This window comes from Pempheris klunzingeri, chromosome 1 (genome assembly GCF_042242105.1).
Source record: "Pempheris klunzingeri isolate RE-2024b chromosome 1, fPemKlu1.hap1, whole genome shotgun sequence".
NCBI lineage: Eukaryota > Metazoa > Chordata > Actinopteri > Acropomatiformes > Pempheridae > Pempheris > Pempheris klunzingeri.
Window position 1 is genome coordinate 16801200 of NC_092012.1, and position 22401 is coordinate 16823600.

General features: G+C 40.0%; 2 protein-coding genes across 3 annotated transcripts in view; one reads left to right on the forward strand and one right to left on the reverse strand.

The window, feature by feature from the left end:
- LOC139225377 (lysosomal protective protein) overlaps nucleotides 1-22401 on the reverse strand; it is a 124002-nt gene that overhangs the window by 63792 nt on the left and 37809 nt on the right. The gene's annotated exons all lie outside the window — the stretch shown is intronic.
- furina (furin (paired basic amino acid cleaving enzyme) a) overlaps nucleotides 1-22401 on the forward strand; it is a 73351-nt gene that overhangs the window by 24769 nt on the left and 26181 nt on the right. The window contains exons 3-4 of the mRNA XM_070856157.1: nucleotides 12970-13068; nucleotides 20301-20396. Of these exons, the coding sequence (XP_070712258.1) occupies nucleotides 12970-13068; nucleotides 20301-20396 (195 nt within the window). The remainder of the gene's footprint in view (nucleotides 1-12969; nucleotides 13069-20300; nucleotides 20397-22401) is intronic.

Below are 22401 nucleotides of genomic sequence, written 5' to 3' on the forward strand. Positions count from 1 at the left end.
GCTCCGTGCTGCTGTCTACTATGAATAATTCCGTGTTGTAACTGCGTTCAATATCTTCCCCCGATTGCTGAATTATTTGGTTGGAAGAGCTCATTTGTTCATGCCGCCAAGGGAGTGGAAATTATGAATAATTTTGTTGATTGACATTCAGCCACATAAATGTACACATCAATTTCGCATCAGGAGGAGCAAGGCGTTACGGCATGTGCGGCTGCAGTTGGACGCAGCTTGCGAGTGACTTCTGTGTTGATTTGCTTTCGTAGAATAAGACGATGAGGTGAAATGCGCTGCAATGACCCACTGAAACCCCAGTCCAAATTCTCTGAAATAAACTCACTGTTGTCTGTCAATTCTGCATAGTTGTTGACATTATTTTAACTCTGCTTCATTGTAAATAAGAGTATCACACTGATTGGTCATTCTCAGGGCTTTACCTGCGTAGTTCACCACACAGCTTTGATTTAAGCTGCAGGGATGAACCTCACCTTATGTTCCTGCAGCATCTATTTTGCAGATAGTAACTTAAAGGTGCCCTGCGGAGATGTCGAATAAAGTTGTGTTTTGCATTCAGTGTTTTGCACTGTGTATATTCTCAAGGTCTTACAAACATGTTGAGTGCTTTTTTGCCTCCCACTAAAACCTCTACAAAGCTGATTTTTCCATTTTGCTATGGATGTGTGAAAACACACACCATTCAACAACCTGTTTTCATAGTCACATCTGAGAAACCATCTCCCTGTATTCAACTGTGATTAGTATCCTCCTTTGAATGTCAGGATGTTCAAAAAGAGATTGTACAAATTCGCTATCAGATCCAGCCAGCCATTATGTGTGAAGGTGTGGGTGTGGTGTGCTTTGCCTGTAATGACTTCTTAAAAGTTGACTGAGATATTCAGGGAAATGATGCTTTACTTACAGGATGTCCTTTGGTTTCTTTCAAGAGATAAATATCGAAAGTGCTCTCAGAAATGGTCCGTGGCTGTTTCCTGCCACTGTTCACAGTTGTGATGCAGTACATTTAAGGGAAACTTTGATGTGAGTGCAAAGCTTTAAAAAATGTAATCTCTAGCAGGTAGCTGGGAAAATGGGTGTGCCTGTGACATGCGTTTGTGCACTGCTGATGATCTGTCTCATTGAGCTGGTTAGTCACATTGTGCAGACCACTCTCCCTTATATAAGAGTTAGCCAGTTATAATGAGATGTTATATTCATTTCACAACCTTTTCTTTTTACCGGCTTCATCCAGTACTTTTATATGCGAGCAGTCACAGGATCAATTTTTGGCAACATCAATTTCTCGCCTTTTGCCCCACATTTATCTGTGAAATTGATGTTGGGACAGATTTGAGCGGGAGGAAAAGGTGTGTGTGTGTGTGTGTGTGTGTGTGTGTGTGTGTGTGTGTGTGTGTGTGTGTGTGTGTGTGTGTGTGTGTGTGTGTGAGTGTGCCTGGTGGCCTATAAAGCACCAGTTACTCATTGGATCAAATTCACCATTAAGTCTGGGGAGGAAGCAGCAAGAGGATTGTGTCCAAATTAAGAGCTTTGTGATAACGTTATTGAACAGGAGGCTCCAGCCTGTAGTCCTCCCTCGAGCAAGACAATTGCAGTACAGATGAGCAATGACTGATGAGATAATCATTCAGCCAGAATGACGTGCTCAACATTTTTCTCCATAACAACATAAGTTGAAGTGCACTATGCATACCATACCGAATCTACATCAGTTATGTCTGGTTGGTGTCATGTTTTGAAAAGGCTCGTGATGCCGAGAACAACACAGAAGACACAAGAACATTTGTTTTGCCTTCCTGAAGGTAATGTCATGAACAAATCAGCCCTTTTATTATTGCTAGCTAAAGCTTTTTAGCTATCTTCTAGCTAAACCAAACGCTTTATCACAATGTGTTGCCCTTATGACAGTGTACCACATTGTCTAAACCGAACCTTAGCTGATCTCCGTGGAAACTGCAGCAACAAACAGTCTTGGAGGGATTCCCCTCTTCCATCTGTGCGGTGGATCTTGTTTTGCGATCAGTCTTTCTTTCACCCCACTTCACCTACAGTGCAGAGAGGAGGAGTACAATGAGTCGGAGGCTTTTTCTAGAGTGAGAGGGATCACGGGCTGCAAAGTGTGCAGCCCCGGGCGTTGGCAGCGGTAGGACGAGGTTGTGGCTCAATGTCATGTGAGCAGCGTGCAGCAGGACGCGTTTGAATAACCAAACCAGCAATAATGAGAAAAGTTGTTCTGAAGTATAGCATTTCAAGAACGTGCAAAGTTGACGAATGCATAGTATCCTGGTCAATTTGAGCTACTTCCCTCTGTTTAGCAACTAACTTCATTTCTTTTCTGAAAGCACTTTTCATCAAAAGGTGAAGTCCTTCCCCTACTAATGTAAAAGTGTTATGTCCTCTTCACATTTTCCTCAAAGTCACCACTGCCGTGCACCTTGGGGAGACCCTCATGAAAGTCCATTAAATTGAATTGCAGAGGGTTTGGCTACCTGTGGAGGATGCAGAGACAAAAGTGCCCAGTCCTCCGTGGAGAGGGAGGACAGTGATGGAAATGTTTTAGATGGAGAGTTGTTAGGAAATTAAGAGAGTGCAGCTTTCACAAATTGCCCCTGCGGTCCTCCATTTGGGGTTGGAAGAACCTGTTTGGTATTTCTGTCCAGCAGCAGTGCTCTATCAATCCTCTAAGAGTAAAGAGGGGAGATAAAATTAGACGCCAGACACCCAGAGTTAAATCTTATTAGCTCTTGTCCCACTGGCAATCACCTTTTGCACTGCCTTCATTGTGTGTGTGTGTGTGTGTGTGTGTGTGTGTGTGTGTGTGTGTGTGTGTGTGTGTGTGTGTGTGTGTGTGTGTGTGTGTGTGTGTGTGTGTGTGTGTGTGTGTGTGTGTGTGTGTGTGTGTGTGTGTGTGTGTGTGTGTGTGTGTGTGTGTGTGTGTGTGTGTGTGTGTGTGTGTGTGTGTGAATGCAACAGGTTATTAATGAGAGGTTATATTTAAATCGAAGGCTCTCTTAGTTACGTGTGTCCTTGCACTCTCTGCGTTTATAGTCAAAGTGCTCGTTTGCCAGTTTTAACGCACTGTTAACTTCATAGAAAAGGCTTCAGCTGTCACACTCATCGTCAAGGACATTACCCCTGTATATACTGCCTAAACTGACTTTAAAAATCTCCATCACTCTGATTAAATCCTCAAGTGAACATTTTTTACACCGAAAGACAGAAATCAGATGATGAGACCAAAAATGTTCAGCCTCATCATTTAATTCAGTCCTGTAATCTGCGGCTCTGCTTGTATTTAGAGGCTCACCGCCGTATTAATATCACTGCTCATGCTTATTCATCAGTGCACATTAATTCTGTCCAACCCAGGAATTTATGCAGCATGCTTTCATGTCTACTTATATAATGGCGTTTATTCCAGCACTCTTGGCAGGGGGCCCTTGGGGCTGTGAGGCATACTACTTTGGTTGAAATACCCGTGAATTCATGGTAAATCTTCTGTCTTTCTCATCACTGTCACTCATCACTCTAAGCTACATGGAGGGAGAAAACACTTAAAGGCAAACTCAATCCTTGGATGTGCTTTGTGCCATAAATATGTGATGCTCTGTGCTTTCCTGGAGTTGTTTTCTCTATTTTAGTATTAGCGTCATCCTCTTCTTAAAAAGTCATCTTCTGACTGCACGTTCACACTCTTATGGATTAAACAATTGGCATATAAAGTGATAAACAGCGGGCTTTAGGGGTGCCTCTATGTGGATTTGTTATCCTCAGACATTTGCCATTTTCTAAAAGTAGACTAATGCCAAAATTGGGTAATAATTAAATCAGTACACTGTATAAAAAACAAATTGGACGAGTTATCCACTCAAACGTAGAAAAACCCGCTATCCCCAGTTTTAAACAATAGATTCTTTCCCTTGTATACTACATGCTGGTCCTTTTCTGTAGTGTACTGTTTAATACAGATTCAAAGCTCAGATTAGATTTGGTATTCCCTCATGGTGTCAAAAGCAATCATACAGTTTGCATTCCCCATGATAGAACTGCCTCCCTCGTGATAAAAACCTTCTTCCTCCCTGTCCCTCTCCAATTTCTTCACACACACACACACACACACATGCGTGCACAAACTGGGTAGCTAGCGATGGATTCGGTCGAACTCCTCCACTAATGAGGGTAAGCTCACCAAGGCATCCGTATGAATGTCGATGACGTGTTCACAGAGATTATCTCTGAACTGTTAATATGACTTTTAATAGGGCAACCCTTGATTTCCAGCATGCCGATCATAAAAAGGTGTTTTGCTTCTACCAGACTTATGTGATTAGAAATTCACTATGTCGAAGTTCTGCGTCGCTGATCACACAGCAGGTTGCCGGACCAGTTCCTTTTTCACTTTAGTCCATGAATTAGGAGTTCAGTTTCTCTCTTTTTAATCTCATAAAAAACATCTGAAAAATATCAACAGAGATGCACAAAAGAAAATCTCTTCTCAACTCTGTCTAAAGACGCAGGGATTTCTTGTAAAATAGGAGACAGCAAGTTGAGACATTACATAAGTAGGGTCGAGACTTTCTTATAGTATCTGAAGGCTGAGATGTCTTCTAAGTGCTCATGCTGCAGAGTTAATAGAGATACTTCATTTCTAATCCAAGGAAGTCAATTTAATGAAATTTTAAGAAATACATTAATGTTTCTAAAGAGCGACTTGTACAGTCTTTTCTTTTTTCCCACACATGCATATGGCTAAATTGACTGATTATTGTTATAATATCAATGATAAAATAATAGAATTTGTTCAGTGAGTTTGTACAGAGTTTGTTATTGTACTCTTCTTCACAAAGGCACACAGGGTTTGCATTTGTACAGTGCTAAAGGAATCATTTGTCCACTTTGAGCAGCGATTTTTACTCCATTATTTAAGGTTGAAAAGTTTAATGCATCAACTCCCTTTTTGAAGACCACACAAGTTAGATAATCTGTCATTCTCAGGTTATGCCTGAAGATTTTGCTACTGCAGGACCCTGTGCAGCCGTTTTCATAGAGCACAGAGGTACTGCGGCGGCCTGGGAGGCGATTACAGAAAAATGAATTAAACAGAGTTTTAAATATTAATGAAAATAAAATGTTACTTGCAGAGTAATGAAGGAAACATGATGAATATTAACACCAGCAGACGAATTCTTTGAAAGTCACATCAGTCATAGTTAAAACCTAACCACCCTTTTACAAAGTCACATGTCTCTTTGTACCAACACCAAACTCAGTCGTTGATAAGGTGTCAGCCACAGTGAAAGAGGCAAGTAATTAACAGCTTTTTATCTGTCTGAATATACCTAATGATATTTGAATAGATCAAGAATATGAAGACCCAGTAGCTGTTTGTTATGGTGAAACAAAGTTACACAAAAAGATGCACTATTTTACAAATTGGATCGAAGCAGAGGAACATCTGACTCATGCTTCAACATACCAGACTTTTACCTCGGAGACACTGCAAGAGATGGAGGCGAGTAAAGTGATTTTTGTTTTGAAATGTTGAAGAGTTCCCACTGATCACAGTTGCCTCTTGTCTAAAGGAGCACGTCTCTGCTCTGAGAGGTTATTTTCAAAAATACCTCTCAGGCTGAGGTCAAAACAACTTGGTCAGAAACGCTTTCACTGCTGCACCTGCTGATTTCAGCTCTGCTCAGGACCGACCGTTTCTTTGAGATGACATCTGAATCCACCCTGGGGCGAAAGTTCACAGCTCACAAAGTTGGTCAGTTTTAGTCTGGTGTGGGAGTGAGAGTGTTCAGTCATAGAGGGCCAGAGGCTCATGGCAATATTTCCTTTCACTACGTCAATATGTTTTTTTTCTCTTTTTTCAAAGATTGCTTTGGAGAAAAAACATTGGAGACCAAAAGCTGAATAGGAAGCATCCATAAATGTGACCAAGTATCCATGACTTAGTTAATTGGGTCATACTGTGCTTTTGCAACTGTGGGAAAGAATAGATTGCGTGTCTACTTTGCGGATGCATTGACTTTTCTGTAATTGATTATTATTGTCTGTACAAAATCTGGGGCTGTGGTGTCGTAAGGTCTATGTAACCGTATATGTGTGCTATCTTGTGCTTATCTGACTTTACCCCCACCGCTCCATAAAGACCTTGCTGTGAAGAGTTAGTCATCTGAGGACAGCTCTCATCGACCCGTGAGCTAACAGCCCTGCAGCAGTTCTGCCATGACACTGTAAACTTCTTTACATGCTCATCCACTCCATAAAGTCGAGGTGTGCTGCAGTGGACCAGTTGTTGTACTAATGCAGAGACCCAAGGAGGATGGAGCGCACACACACACACACACACACACACATGTATATACTCACACAGTGATGTGAAAAACGCCCTGTGTTATAAAGAGCACATGGGTACTTCTGAGAGTAAGCCTCATTATATCTATGGCTAATGTTGGCCATAGAAGAGACTGTTCCAGCCTGTTTTACTGGTGTATTTGCACAGATAACTAACACAACTAACACTTGTAACAGCATGGAGAACCTTTAGTACCCATTTTTGTAGGGAGAGACAAATTACACACAGTGTGGGCTGATATGAAGAATGACCTGCCAGCTCAATGTTGTGATAATGTTGAGACCATATTCAAGGTAACTGGTAAGACGAGGTTTGTGATGATAGCTTATAGATAACTGTTGTGTCAAACCGTATCGGAATTCATTTGGATCATCCGAGTATTTCTGGAGAGAAAAATGTCAATCATTTTTCAAGCAAGAGTTGATTAATAACTATGAAATTATTGTAATACATTTGAAATTAAATGTCACCCCGGACGCTGAGGAAAACACTGTTTTAGTCTTTTTAGTCTGCACCAAACATTGTTATAATGGTTGAAAGATGGTGTTGAATTTAAGAGAAACTATGTAATGTGGCCTTTTAGTGAAGCGTATTTAATATTCAGGCACAATATACCACAATATAAAAAGACATATGATATAACATGTATACACTTTCTAAATGCTACACCTTAATGAATATTTATTTTATTTATTTAAAAGAATATTTTGATTTACTTTTAAGAAAATTCTACTTTATCAGTAGGTTGTAGCCATTTGCAGCAGTAATGACTTTTTAACACTATTGACTAAAGTCATAGTTTGTTCAGTACGCCACAGCTTAAATAGCAATTTATAGCAATATTTTGCGTGTTTTTTCCTGATGGATCAAAAATGGTGACCTCAAAACTGGTACTGTTTCATCCATTAAATATTCATCCCGGTCTGGGTGCAGCATTGACATTTACTGTGCACATATTAATAAGTAACAATGTCATGGTCTTTTCCAGTGTTACATCACATCACAGTATGATGTCTGTCAACACTGAAACCCACTCCTTCACCAAAGATGGGTGTTCCTCACAACACATACACACACACACACACACACACACAATCATGTCCACACCACTGCCGTTCAGTTACCTCTTGACCACTACAGGAACTTTATGACCTGTAACCTGGGGCTTCCCATAACCTGAAGTTGTGAGAACCTGTGAACCGGTCAATGTTTTAGGGTCTGCCTTGTTTTCCACTTTTTTTTTTTTACATACCAGAACTTTTCAGATATACTTTGTTGAGAAGGTGACCGTGTATTGGACACCTGGACAGACATCATCATTTTCCAACAAATTCAGTTGTGGGACTGACGGCAAAGGAAAAAGTGTCGCCAATATAGATTTCATTTTACATTTACATGTGGTGACTGAAGTGTCAGTGTTGTTAAATCAATAGAAGATCCCCAGAATAGAAGAGTGAGTAAGAGTGGTGAATGGTAGCAGAATGCAGCACAAACACTTTTTCTTTGTTTGGCAAGCTGAAGCGATTTAGCATCCGGTTGTGCTGCCAGCCTACTTAGTGGAAAAATTGCTCTTTATTGGAAATGTTTCTGGATTTTGAAAATACCAACGCTACCCATATTTTATTGGGAAACATTATTAAACTATTAACAAACACCTCTGCACAGCACACACAATCTGCAGGGGACAAATGCATAATGAGGCAGGAAAACATGTCGGATATTCTGAATCCGAACTCTCCACAAATCCGCCAAAAGTGGCAAAAAGCAAAGCCTGTGACAACAGCTACACACTATGTTATGGGTGACAAGGATCCCACAGTGGAAAATAAGTATTTTCAGGAAACTGGTGACTACGAGTACAACACAAAACGGTTACAGTACAATGCAGTTACAATACAGTGAGGGAAGATGTTATTAAAATTATTCTTAAATCCCTGTTAATGAAAAAGTAAAGAATTTTCTTACATTTATTTCAAAAGCAAGGTCAGGCGCACGCAGAAGAGGGAAGGTTTTATTCTAACGGAAAGGTCCTCAGGCTTTGCGGCTCTGCAGTCTTGACCTGAGAGGGAAGGTTATTTCATTGGGGAGCCACAATGTTGCAGAAATTGGGCCCTGGTGACTTGTGGCAAGGTTGTAGAACTGGGAGAGCTAATCATCTGCAAACAGCAGACTACATTGTACAAGGTAATCTCATGTAAAAAGAACAATGTATTCCCAATACAGATCAACAAGATGGAACAAGAGTTCATAGTGAAGGATTTAATATTTGCAAATGAAGGACAAAAGTGAGGGGTCATTCATTGAATAGTCCAGTTGTACAAAAACATAAATTTTAAAGATGTGTTCAAGTGTTTAGAATTTCTATTTCATTGTCCGGTGATAGAGACATAATAATCACATGACACTTCGTCATCCCCAGAACAGAAAAATGTTCCCTTTATGCACCGCAACCCTCAGTCACCTACAAAGCCTTGAACTAAGTACTGTACAGCGTGTTACAGGAGCCTGGTGGCCCTCTGTCTGAATGACGGTCATTCTAATCATGAGTCCAGCCTCCTGTCCTCCCTGTAGACATCATGTCATTGGGGTATTTCCCAGCTGTCCTCCCTATTTAAATGTCCCATATTTCACCATCCCATCTAATCCACTTGCTTTTGTCAACTTCAGCAACTGGACAAATTTGACTTCTTCAGAACAATTGAGGTAAACGGTGGACTGTGCCAAGAATCATAATCTGTATTTACTGTATAAACACAGTAGAGGAATGTGGCTGGCAGCTTGTTGAGAATGGACTGTATGTTGATAAATAAGGAAGCTTGAGTTTACCTTATAAGGCTTTATAAACTTAATAGTTTATTCCTACGTGGTTTTAGATGTATTTGGACAAATTTCCTGCATGCTAGCCACCACTTCACCTACGTCTGTGTTTGTCACTGCGCTGTAACAGCTACCGAAACTGTCAATTGAGCTTATGTTCTTATCAAGCACATAAATAACGTAAATGCCAAATAAAACTAAAGGTTAATGAGCAAGGAGAGGCAGAATGACTGCTGTGGTACAAATAATGAAGGGGGGGGGGAAATGGGGAGAGAACATGTAATGACTAAGTGTAGTTTGGCAGAAAGGTAGAACAGCTGTGCAAACCCATTTTCAGGTGTGTGGGGGCAGCTCGGCCGGCTCTGCCTTGCTTTGAAAGAAACTGTTGCTCATGTCCAGCTGCCACCGCGGCGGCCTGTGCCCCTGTCCTACTCATTCACCGCGCTGAGTAATTAGACTCCAGACTCGTTATATAAACAATTTGCATAGCTATTTTAGGAGGCTACATCGCTTGGTCCTGCCTAGGCCTCATTTTCTCAGTTCATCTCAACCTGCTGATGCACAAACAAAATATTGTAATGCCCTCCATCCCAGTGCCCCTGAATCAAATGCAGTTAAACATCAAAACTAAAAGTAAAATGCGTCATGATTGCTTTATCCGTGGTTTAACTGCAATAATGGCCTCTCACGCTGAATTACCAAAATCCACAGGCTTTGTTCTTGACATTCACGGCTCTACATGGAAAAACGTTTCATATCATTTCCCTGCAGCCCGCGAACCTCCTTCCCAATTTGTCTCTAGACATTGCTTGGCTCTTTGTAAAACATAATTGTGTCAACAGTCACAGGAGATGAGACACCAGACCTTTTGATAAGTGCTTTCCCACAAGGTAAATTTGGCAGGCGGGGAGGGAGCAAACATGCAAACAAAACAGCAGACAGTAATTTTCCACTGTCTGTTACCGTGAATTTTAATGAGGTTGATGGATTAATGGCTCATTTCAGTAATAGGCCACTCAGAGAGCACCGGTTAAGCCTGTTGTGCTCTATCAGTACCCAGCTTATCACATCAGTAATGGTCACTCACAAGTCCTCATCTGTCTGTTTCCACGTAATTTTTCCATCTAAATGTCTTTGTCGTAAATGGGCCTGTTTTTTTTTTTTTTTTTTTTTCCAGTGGAAAGCAGTTAAACCCCCTCAGAAGCAATGGTCCTGAGATTAAATGGTCGAAAACAGAAGCTCTTAACTGTTGTTCCTGATTGCCAGACGATGATTGAGCTGCAAGAATAGACATTTAGCAGGAGTGGAATGGACTCCATTTTGTTGAGTGAAGTGTGTGCGCGCATATGTTTGAAACAGTTGAGCTGTTTTTAATGTGAGGTGACTGAGTCCCTTTAGGTGGAAACGTGTGCATCTATGCATTTGTAGAAGTGTTGCAAGTGTCCATGCAGAGAATTCTATCTATTCTATATCTATGATAAAGTATTATACCCAAAGTTCCCCATCAGTTAGTGATTTCCTACATTACCCAGCATTACTTTTCCTCCATCCATCTTCCAGATGTTTTTGAGCACATCGGACAGCTGTACTGTTGCCGTGTAAGCAAAGACAGCAATTAGAAGCAGCAGAGCCAGTGAGGAAAAAGGGTTTTCCAGTTCACAAAAAGTGAAAGTGGCACTGTTTAATAAAAACCCAGTATGTGTTGTGGCTGCTTTCATGCGTCTGTTGATGCTACTGCCACTGGACAAATTGGGGTCTTCTACAATGTACTGCATTATGTAATTTCTCACGGAACAATGAATTTGGAAAGATGTTCTAATTTCTTGACACCAAAACCTGATTTTTATCTATATTTTATTTAAAATTCAATCAAACTGCTCTGTAGCTGCCTTAGAAATATCCTTAACCCACATTATGGTAATTATGGTATATGATGTGTAATGAAATATACCTCAAGAGGCATCACCATATTGACCATAGATGCTTTGTTTTTAGGAATGTCTTTTCATTGATGTTGGTGTTATTCTGAGCTGCTAAATTGATCCCACCTCCCTCCATTCATGTCTTTGATCAGTGTCCCACCTCCCAGGCTCTTATCTGGGCTAACACAGTGGACCCGCTACCTGCTCTTATTCTTCTCCTCCTCAGAGAAGGGGCCATCAGCTTGGTTAATGCCTTTTGGATGTCAGCGTTTTATCCCCTTTCATGTCCTGCATTTTCTCTTTTAACTTGTTCCTCAATGGTTTTACTCACGCACACAGACACACACACACACAGACTCGTGGTTGTGGTGGTGGTTCCACCCCTGAGTTGAATATCACTGTAAAGTGTGTCTTCCCTCTTGGTTATTGCCTCCCTATTGTCCACTGGCTTTGTGTGCTGGGGCTTTTTGTGTCAGTCTGGCTGGAATCGGCCTGTTTACTGTGATTAAATGGGTGCAGGGGAGGTTGGGGGACTGAACCGTGACTCTTTTTTTTTGTAGTGAAGTTGCAGTGCACACTGCAGTGCCTTTGCTCTAATTCAGCCTCACACAAAGCATCCCAGTATGTTGTTTTTTTTCTTTCCATCATCATCATCATCATCATCATCATCATCATCATCATATATTTACACTGCCTGTGATTATGTTAAAGTGATTTGTTTATGACTCTCAGTCTAACCGCATTTCCCCATTTTGTCTTTAGTCAAATGAACAGTTCAGAGCATGTGGAACCCTGGACGACACCTGAGCACCTTTGTACATGTTTGATTAGTTGGCTGATAAACGTAGTATTTAACTGAATGTTGAAATGTTCCTATCTGATAGCCACACATGTACTACATTCTCGTAGTGTAGATTAGGGTTGCAACCATAGGTTATAACTAACATTTTTTTTCTGTTATCAATTAATTAGCTGTTGGTCTTTTAACTTGATGAAGCATTTAAATTTTTAATGTGCTATCAAATTGGATTCTGTCACTCGAGTAGGTTCATACTACGTATCTGTCCTCCCTCTGCTCTGAAGTGATGTGGAGTGCTTTCTATGCTCGGGCAACATATTCTTTGATGACCTCGATTACACAGTGGTAATAACTGAACTGACCACAGAGGATTATGGGTCATGTACTGGGTGTCTCACAAGGGAATGCTGGTCAAAGTGTTGGCACCAGGAGTTCGAGGGGGTAATGAAAATGGAAATGAGCTTTAATTCTAATTGTGAGCACACCTTTTACTGGGTAATGCAGGCCATTAGCTCCATGAAAAAAATGATTTGCAGGATGGGATTTGTTGAACTCATGCTAGCTGAGTAGAAGTTTGCTGTAGAGAAAAGGGCGATCCAGAAATCAGGGGCTTTAACAAGGGCTTCCTGTAGCTTGAGCCAAATGAAACGATGCTTCTAAAATCTTTTGATTCTGCTTTTGGTCAGTCCATGACGAAGTGGGACACTGAGGTCATCACTGCCTTGGTCTCAATTAAATAAATTCATGAATAATTGATTTACTGGATGTATTCATTTATGACTTTTATTTATGAGTTTGGAGGTCAGATGTCTACATGCATATTTCTGTCTGGTAGCCTCGATTTGATGGGTCTCATTTATATTGCATCAAGAGCTGACTAATCATGCCGAATACAGCTATTTAACAAGGTGGTTATTTGTTTTTGTTTGTGGCAGATAAAAGTACATGGCATGATTTCATACTTCATTAAAGCTGTTATCTCATGAGGTGTATTATCAGATTATACCAGGAGAGATTTAAATGGCCTTGTGGTAACTGATCATATCTCTTTGTCTTTTCAGGTATTTGGTGATTATTATCACTTCCGGCATCGTACAGTGATGAAGAGATCGCTGTCGGATCACAGAGGGACACAAGTCCGTCTACAAGAAGATCCCAAGGTAAGAACTTAATTTCACAATTAAGTTACAATTGATGGATGTATTTGACGTTTATTGATGTGTTGCAGTATGCTGTGTGTATCACCCTATCTCACTACTTACTGGAATCAAACAACAGGAAGTTATGGTTATGTCTATGTCTGGTGCAGTGAAACTTAAAGTCACAGCATAAACTATATATACTGACCCAGTAGTTATTTAGCCATATTTTTGAAAATTGGAACACCCATTTCAGTGGGTTTTAGGGTGTGAATTACACTGGTTTTAGACTGTCGTAGCATTATTTCCACGGTGCCCTGGATCTGTTAGATGTAGAGAATTGTCAGTGTTTTCTGTAGGTTTCTCATTTTACTCATGTTTTTATACGCACTATAATCACAGCGTCCTTGCAAAAGAGAGCTTGCTCTGATTAAATAAAGGTAAATATAATGATAAATGAAAATGCGAGGTCATATTATCGTGAAAAAAACAAAAAAATGTGACAAACCTCCAAACAGAATGCACTGTAGTACAAATTGGGATGGAGGTTAGTTTTCAGAAACACTAAATTGTAGGTCCAGCTGTGATATGCAAATATTATAGCCGTGCATTTACCCATTACTGTTAAGGATTATTTTGTTGACATAATTAAATATCAAATACCTTGTTTAGTGTAAAATTATGTTGGATTGACATCTAAGCATCTAAGATTAAACTGATTAATGATTTGAGGCTAATTATTCAGTCAGTCAGTCCACTAAATGACCTGTTAATGCGTAGTTCAGGATCAGAACCACAGTAGGAACCAAAGGACGTACAGTAAGCTAACAGTCACGGAGCAAAGACCTAAACCCTTAGTCCTCATTTGTCACCTTCTTTTTTTAATGGCCGTTTTCCTCTCACCTCACTGCTCAAAGGCGAGCTGGCGCTTCCCTGCGGACGCTCCCCAGATACATGAACTCCTCTGGATCTCTGTGGAACTAGTCCCTCCTCATTTGATTGATCTAAATTGGAATTTCACATTTCTGTATTTTCTCGCCTTTCGGCAGGAGAGTTTGAGGTTAGTTTGAAAATGAGCCTGTGCCCTACCCCACTGGGAAGGACAAAGGGAAGAGTGTGAAATTAACATTCAATGCTGTGGGGATACAGTGGAGTGTGCTGCTGAGAAAGAGGATGTAGAGGTACTTTTTAAAGAATCATCCATCAGAAAAGCCTTCAACCTTAAAAGATACTTTGAAAAATGTAAAGTTTTAAAAAATGGACTGACTGAATATAACAGTCTAAAATCTGTCACAACAAATTGTTTGGTTTTAAAGGCTCAATAAACCTTGTGTGCGAGTCTGCTTACTAACTGCTAAAATAGCTAAATGTCTCATAGCATCAAAGTAAATGCACCTGAAGCAGCTGCATGTAGAGTGCAAAGCAGAACTAAACTAAAGTAAGAGTTGAAATATAAAATGCAGCCTTTCTTAAAAAGGAAACATAACCCACAGTATTATTATTAGTGAGCATTTGGCCTATCAAGAAGCAGCCCAAAGTCATGAAATCAAATGTATGTCTCAGAAACTAAAGATGTCTAATTTACTAGAATGTAATTTTTCACATTTTACAAGCTTAAACGAGAAAATGTTCTTATCTTTTTATTCAAAAAACGACTTAAGATGCTAATTGTAAATGGTTTTTGCTGATTCACACACCAAACATACAACACACACATCAAACTGCGATTAGCGAGCGACCCATGTCACCCTTGAACCACGGCTTCCCTGTGATGATCGTTTGATTGACCATCAATTAATTGACCAATTGTTTCAGCTCTAAAGAACTATAGACATATGAAATTATGTCAGTCAAATGTTTATTGTGAACAACATCAAATGAATTTCTGCTCTCTGTTGGAAAAACTATGTAACGGTGAAATTCTGTGATATGGTGGGTTAACCCCACATCACAGCTTCACTTCAGTGGCCTCCCAAGATATTCTGAGGAGTGTTCATTGTTTTATTCTATGATATATTAGTAATATGGACGGGAGAGTGTCAGTCTGTTGTTATGACTGGAGGGTTTGAATTCAGACAGTCTGCAGTAAAATCAAAAGCTTATATGTTTCAGTTGACAGCAGACCTTCAGAGCTGCTCTGTACCTGCAAACTTAGCTGAAACAAAGACAAAACGGTCACTTAAAAAAAAAACCCAGAGCAGCGTTTCTTGCATCGCTGACACGCTCTGTCAATGTGAATATTATTAATTGGAACTGCCGGCTGCTATTTATTTGTTTTTGCTCCTCCACGGTTCACTTGCTGACATCACTGTGCACCAGGAGAGCATTTAAGTGTTTTAACCGAGTGCAGAAAGGGCGCTTTTGACAGCTGCTTACCCAGAGCACAATGGGTTACACTGAACAATGGATCTGAAATGGCTCAGGTTTTATATAGCAATCGGTTATCAACTGACACCAACACTGATCCAGCAGATTCAGGCTCCTCTACCGTATAGCTGTGTCACACTTGGATTCTTTGTTTCCTTCCTGATCTCAGTTCAGTCCTGAATTACATCTTCTCCTTGTCCTAATGACCAGCACTTGAGAATTGTGAGAAACTATTTCACACTAATCCCCCCTTTTTTTTTTTTACTTTCTCATAAGACTGTCTCTTCTTCTTTCTGGCTCAGTAATCTCTGCATAGTATAATAACGCGTACATCTAAATTGTGTCCAGTCATTTTAGTGACTACAAAATGATAGTGGTTTAGATAAATCTCCAAATTAACTGCAACTATGCAAGCACTATAATGTATAAATCAAAACTAATCTGCTGCCTTAAAAAGAAAAAAACAGAAATTAAACCTGACATAAGGTACCACCGACCATGTTGTCATACCGTGGAGCTACACAGCACAGGTGCACTCTGGGAATAGAGCAGCTTCTGGAGGGTTTGTTTGTGTCCATGTTAGAAATGGCCCACCTCCCTCTTTGGGATTTCCTTTAACACTGTGGCTCCATTTCCTGTTGTTGAATTCCTTTTTTCCCACAGCACCTCAGAGAAAGTGGAAACTGTTCAGGAGGGGTCAACTCAGCTTGTCAGTGCCCGCAGGAAGGTTTTGTTTTATTTATTTGTTTGGTTATTTAATCAAGGGAGTCTTTGCAAATGCTGCAATAGCTTGCAATTTTTACCAAATCCCCTCGTTTCATTTTTTTTTTTTTGTTCTTCTACCAGTAAAAACATCAATACATTTTTATAACTGTGCTGCAATTAGAAGTCGGATCACAGCTTTTAGAAACCAGCAGATCATTGCAAATCTGATTTACATTTGCATCAGCTGCACAGTTTTCTAAAAGGTGAAAAAAATATATATATATATTGCTAATAGCAGGATTTTTTTAATCCTAGAAAGGCTGTCCCTGCCCCTTTTTTAAACCGGTCGAGATGAAGCCTGAACAAAAGGCCCAGTAAACTCTCTTTGAAGAGTGTCTAATTACTGACAAAAGCACCTGGACCTCTGCCAGATCTCATAGACTGGCTAACAGAGGCCTGTTAATAGGCTTTATTAAAGATTTAAAGCTTTGGTCTGTCTGCTACCTCCATGCCTTCCACTGTCTTCTGTTTTACTCTGCTGTTGCTCTGCAGTTGTTGTAGACCTTTTGCTTTCCTTCCGCGTTTTTGAGTAGGACACAGCAAAGCACTGAGCGGCTCAGAAATGTTGAAGTTGTAAATGGCATAGCGACTGATCTGTTCTATAATTGGTATAATGTTCCTTCGTCGTAATAATGCTTTTGAGGTTTCCATTTGGCTTCGGTCGAAGGGTGGTATGTTTGTATAATAAAGACGGACAAAGCAGTGGGTGGGCAAATTGAGCAGGGTGGGGAATCTTATTTGTCAGACAGATTGGACTCCAAACCTAAACATGAACCGAGCAGTCTGTCTGTGAACATTAGTTCTGCATTGGTTCGGCCTGGCCGCGTGAGATAGACACCGTTTTCAAAGCTCATTTATAATGAAAATGCTGTTTGTCAACTTTCTGGGCTCTGTGTTCTGTCACAGACTATTAAAGAATTTTCAAAAGACTCTTGACGTGAAAATTGCAAGATAGAAAATGGAAATGTTGTTCCACTCCTGCCAAAAGTAGAAAGTCTGTTCAATATGAAATATGAGTTTGGAGCTGAAAAGTACGACTTGTATTGTTTCTTGTTCCTGTTTATTGAAAATATGAAGAGGGAAGAGAGCATTTTATTGGAAACGAGTACTTTGATCTTAAGTTCAGTTTAATATTTAATATGACTTTAAAATGGTCACTGGCACACTATATTATGATTAGTAAGAAATGTAAGTGTCCTATCGGGGAGATGTACTCTTAGTATATCTACTCTATATTAAACTAATTGATCAATGTGCCGAATGATTCATCTGAAGTAGTTTGTGTACTGAAATTGTGGATTTCTTACCACAAATATTACTGCACTAGGATGCAGCTTTCAGTAAGTTATTTTCCCCCAGTGTTGAATGAGGATCCATAGTGTCTTACAGTTTGTGATCATACCCCAGCCACTAATCTGTGTCATTATTTCCATATAACAAGGACAAAAAGCAAAACCCCGTCTTTGCTGCCTTTTTGACGGACATTTCCAAGAACTGTCGATGACATTAAGATGATTGGCTGCAAAAAATATCAGGACATTACTGGTTTGGCTGAGGCTTATAGAAATATTTACAGTGACACCTTTTGTGGATGCTGTGACTGTTTCTATCACTCAATGAGCTGAATTTTTTACGGTCATGTCATGACTAACAGTAACAAATCAAGTGTTTTGTATTGAATTTGCAGCATATTGTACTGTTTCTCTGTAGGAGATGATGTACTAAGCCGTCTAGATACACCTAGCAGCATTTCTGTAACATTTCCTACGCAGCCCAAGTGTTGCCAGGAAAAAGGCATCACAAAGTACTGGTGGTTTTTTGTGTTGTGTTCAAAACAATACCAAGGGAATCAGACTTTACTCCATGCTCTGCATTGATAATGAGATGAGTTTAAGGGGCATATTTGATGCAATGACAGCTACACAAGCTACATGTTGCAGTAAACTGTCTGCTCCTTTGTACATTATACATAACTTCCTGTGTTTCCCCAGATAAGAAATGTTATGCAACCATTTCGTCTTTTTTCCCCAAGAATACTGTCATGTTTGAGCACAGTCAGCATGTACATTTTCCACTACAAAGACCTTACCTACGTATGTGGGGAAACTTTACAAATGATGTCAGGTATGCTTGAAAAGCAAATGAGGAAATGGAAGATCACAAACACTGCCTCATGACGCAAAGAGAAAGTGGCTTGGTTTGCAAACGATTGAGTGTCAAAGACTCAGAGTTGTATACAGCAACCAAATTCAACTTCATTCCGCGGGTGATTTTTAGACTGCAGAGATTCTTTTCAGTCAATACAGCCATATTCTTTAAAACAGGAAGCCAATATTGAAGCCTGACCGAGAGAAACATGTCAGCAACTACCTCTCTGTCTCTGAACAGTCTTGTCTGAAACTAATTAGATGAAGTAATAACGTCATGCAGGAATAGGTTTGTCAAACTCTAGGGTTGTCTTGCACACATTTGTATGGATAAGATGCATATGTATTGATTCAGTGAAGTTACGTTTGAGCAGCTGATATGATGGCATTAATCTTCAATTATATATGATGTTTGCACATCACATACTTAAGAAAATCAACTGTCAATCTTGGCATTACAATAACAATGGCACATATGCACTAAATGGACACAAAAGCTTCACTATAGTTTCTGACTATTTGCACATTTTTCTGCAACATCATGTACCTCCTTGATTTATCTTCTCAGTGCTGTCTGAGAGAGGATTTACCAGAATAAGGTGCAGAGGCAGTAGGACAGAGGCATTTATTTTTTTTTTAACTTGATAGATAAGATTTAATTTTGTCTTCCAGAAGTCCACAGGCCGTCAACGGCAGCACAAATAAAAACCTAACATTGCCAGTTTCAATTTTTTTTTAGACCCACTCTTCATTTATATTCTGAGTCACATTCCCAGTGGTTGGCTACTTTGTTTTGTTTATCTCCCTGATGGTTTTTGGAGCACAAACACACTCAGATTACTAGTTATTTTCTCTCACCTAAGCATTTTGGCAGCCAGTTGAATGTTGGGTGAAGTTGCAACTTGAAACTGTAAACTTTTGGAGACATGTCCGTCTGCTTGTCAGCAGTAGTTCTTTAGTTTAATGTGTCAGGGCCCATAATTGTACCACTCCTGCATATGTTAAGTGTGAAGCAGCTGTCAAACGGTTTTCTGTGCAAACTGCCTGAGCTGCACCTCACCGGGCTGACCTAATCCTCGCAGTACGTCTCGGACAGATCCTGGTGGAACCTTACCAGTTAAAAGAGCGACGCTAACATGAAACCACACTCAAACCTCTCTGCTCCTTGAAGTGAAATCATTCCATTATGGCATTATATTAAGATAGTGTTCAATTGGCATCGCTTCAGTGTAGCAGCTAATGTGACCTTCATTACTTCTTTGCTCTTCCTGTCTTGTGTCTCTAGCGATCTGCAGAGGCGGAGAGAGACAGAGAGGTGCGCTGTGATTTGGTTGTCCTTCACATCAGGTGCTCCGTCCTTGCGGCAGGCAGTTCTCTGTCTTCCCTCTCAGACATATTTTTCTTCTGTTCTCGTCTACCCAGCCGTTTTGCTGTGCAATGAGCACTGTTCTGCAGAGGGAGTGAGATGCAGGCTTACTTTCACTGTATGCATTCTGCTTCTGTCAACATTTCTGCAGGAGCTGGCGTATTACGAAAGCTTGCTGCAGACTTGGTTGCTGTTGTGGTGTTAGACTTGTATTGAATGTGTACCTCCTGAGTGGCTATTCTTAGTGTGCGCACATGTTTCGGTGCACCCATAAGCATAATAGATCCTGATGCATGCCGCTTTACACCAATCCAGAAATTTTAATTAGTCCCGGGCTGCTCTGGAGTTCATGAGCAAGTCTCATTAGTGAAGAGTCCACGATACCCCAGTGCCTCTAATCTCGCTCTGTCTGCGGTCATCCCACTGAGAATTTGGATCTCTATTAATTCATTTGACATGGTGACCCTTATGTCCAGCACATAATTATTTCTTGTTCAGCTTTTTTTTAAATATATATCGGTGAGCAGCACCCTTTGAAGCTGGAGTATTATTCTTTCATCCTATTGCTAATATATCCATGTATGTGTTCCTGTTTTTTTCTTCTTTAGGTGACTTGGGCAGAGCAACAGGTGTCGAAACGGAGGAAAAAGAGGGATGTCTATGAAGAACCTTTTGATCCCAAGTTCAGTGACCAGTGGTACCTGGTGAGTATGAACACTGCTGGACCGAAACTTCATCCGACAAAAGGCTACGTGTTTGTTTTGTGTGTGTCTGTGGGACACAATTCAGCACCGCACACTGGTTTAGCTTTTTATCCACCCGAAGTCAATACAGGTAATTAAATTTCAGGCTGCGATGTTTCCCCCTGAGTCAAAAGACAAGCCTGTATAAATCCAATATACTGTCTTTGTGTGGAAAAACTGTTGTGTGTCTTGTTTGCAGAGCAAGTGCAAATCTGAGTGAATTCACCCAAAGAATTCAGCTTCAGCGACAGCATGCATGCACAGGGAACCTCTAACTCCTGTTTTTTGAGCTTTTTTTAAAAAAAACCTTGTGGTTTACTTTAGTCCACAGACAACAGAGCTATAAAGAGAGAGAGCAGAGAGAGAGGCAGAGGTGATTTACCTTGAAGCTCTCTTGTTTTCAGTTGATTGATTTTCACATTTGACTTGACGAATGTCACTGATACATTGGCCTGTTAAAAGCAGCAGTAACAACCTCTGAGATTTTCTGCTCAGCTCCACTCTTCCTTCAATTACTGCGAGGATGCTTCAGGCGGAACAAGATTCATGGTGATGCAAAACGGACTTGCATCACCAGTTGTATAAAATGTCTGTGGTTTAACAGTAGCAGGCTGAGTTCCCCAGTGTGTTGGAGTAGTTAGTGGCACTTGGCGTAGATGAGAGCCCGTTGCCTGGTTGTATCAATGTAACTAGAAGCAATAGATTTTGCCATATGTTCACAACAGTTATTAGTATTTAACTGAGAGCAAAACCTGTACGTAATTCATATGAATATGGCAAAGCTTTGTGCAAATGTTTTGCTTTCTATGTAAAGGGTCCTTGGGTTTCCCGTAAGATGCTATATGAATCCAAGTTATTATTATTATTATTGAATAGGGCTGCAACAAATCTTTATTGTGAGTTAATCTGCCAAAAGTAATGTTTTTAGTTTTTTTTTGATCAGCCAATTCTTCAAAACCCAAGGAGAAACCCTCACATTTAAACCAACAACTGTTTGAATTTTTAATTAAAAACAAAATCTATAATCAAAAATAGCTGCTGATGATCTATTTATTTTGATTCGCGAATTGATGATTCAACTAATCGTTGCAGCTCTATTTCATTTATATTTTTCAATAATATCAGATAAAGGAATTACAAATTGGTAAAAATTATATAATCATAATAATAATGAACCTGAATGAGAGAAAAACATTACAATGGTTGATTTCTATTCATAAATATGTTGATATCCATGAGGTTGTAAAACTCATTAAACACCAGAAGACATGAAAACTTGAGCTTTTGCACTTTTGCTATTTTCAGATCCTTTCCACTATTAGGATCAGCTGAGCTTTGAGCAGAAAACAAATGTCACCATGTCAACATTGGCAAATAAAGAGCTTGTGAACATATTGGCAATTAACAAACCAAATAACACCATTAAGCATGTGAGGGTAGCATTAATCTGATGCTGGGAATTACGTAATCTGTTTTAAAGGTACAGTATCACAAACTCTTGGTTGGCAAGTGGAAATTTTAACGTGTTATTGGAGCTTGAGGAAAATTTATCGGATTACCAAAGTTGTCACAATTCATTCTTTTGGGATGAGGATTGACTACACCCAGCTTAATGGCAATCTAACCAATATCTTGAAACATTTTGCTCTGAACTGTGTGTTTGACGGACTGCCTGACAAACAAAACATGACAAGATTCTTGGTGGCCCAGCTTCTTTGGTGTTTGATTCAGTTGTAGTTCTTGGTCAATATTTATTTTTCCAGCCTCTAGTTTGTTTCAGCATTTTAGTAGTTTATGAATTATCAGTGAGACACAGAAAAAAAACAGTTTTCTCTCACTATAGAAATACTTAATATATAATACATAATTGTGGTAATGTATGTGGATGTGGTAAAGGTTGTCAGGTGGCAGGATTGTACTGCCTCTCTCTCTCAGCAGTGTGTGCCTCATTAAAGCTGAACCTGGC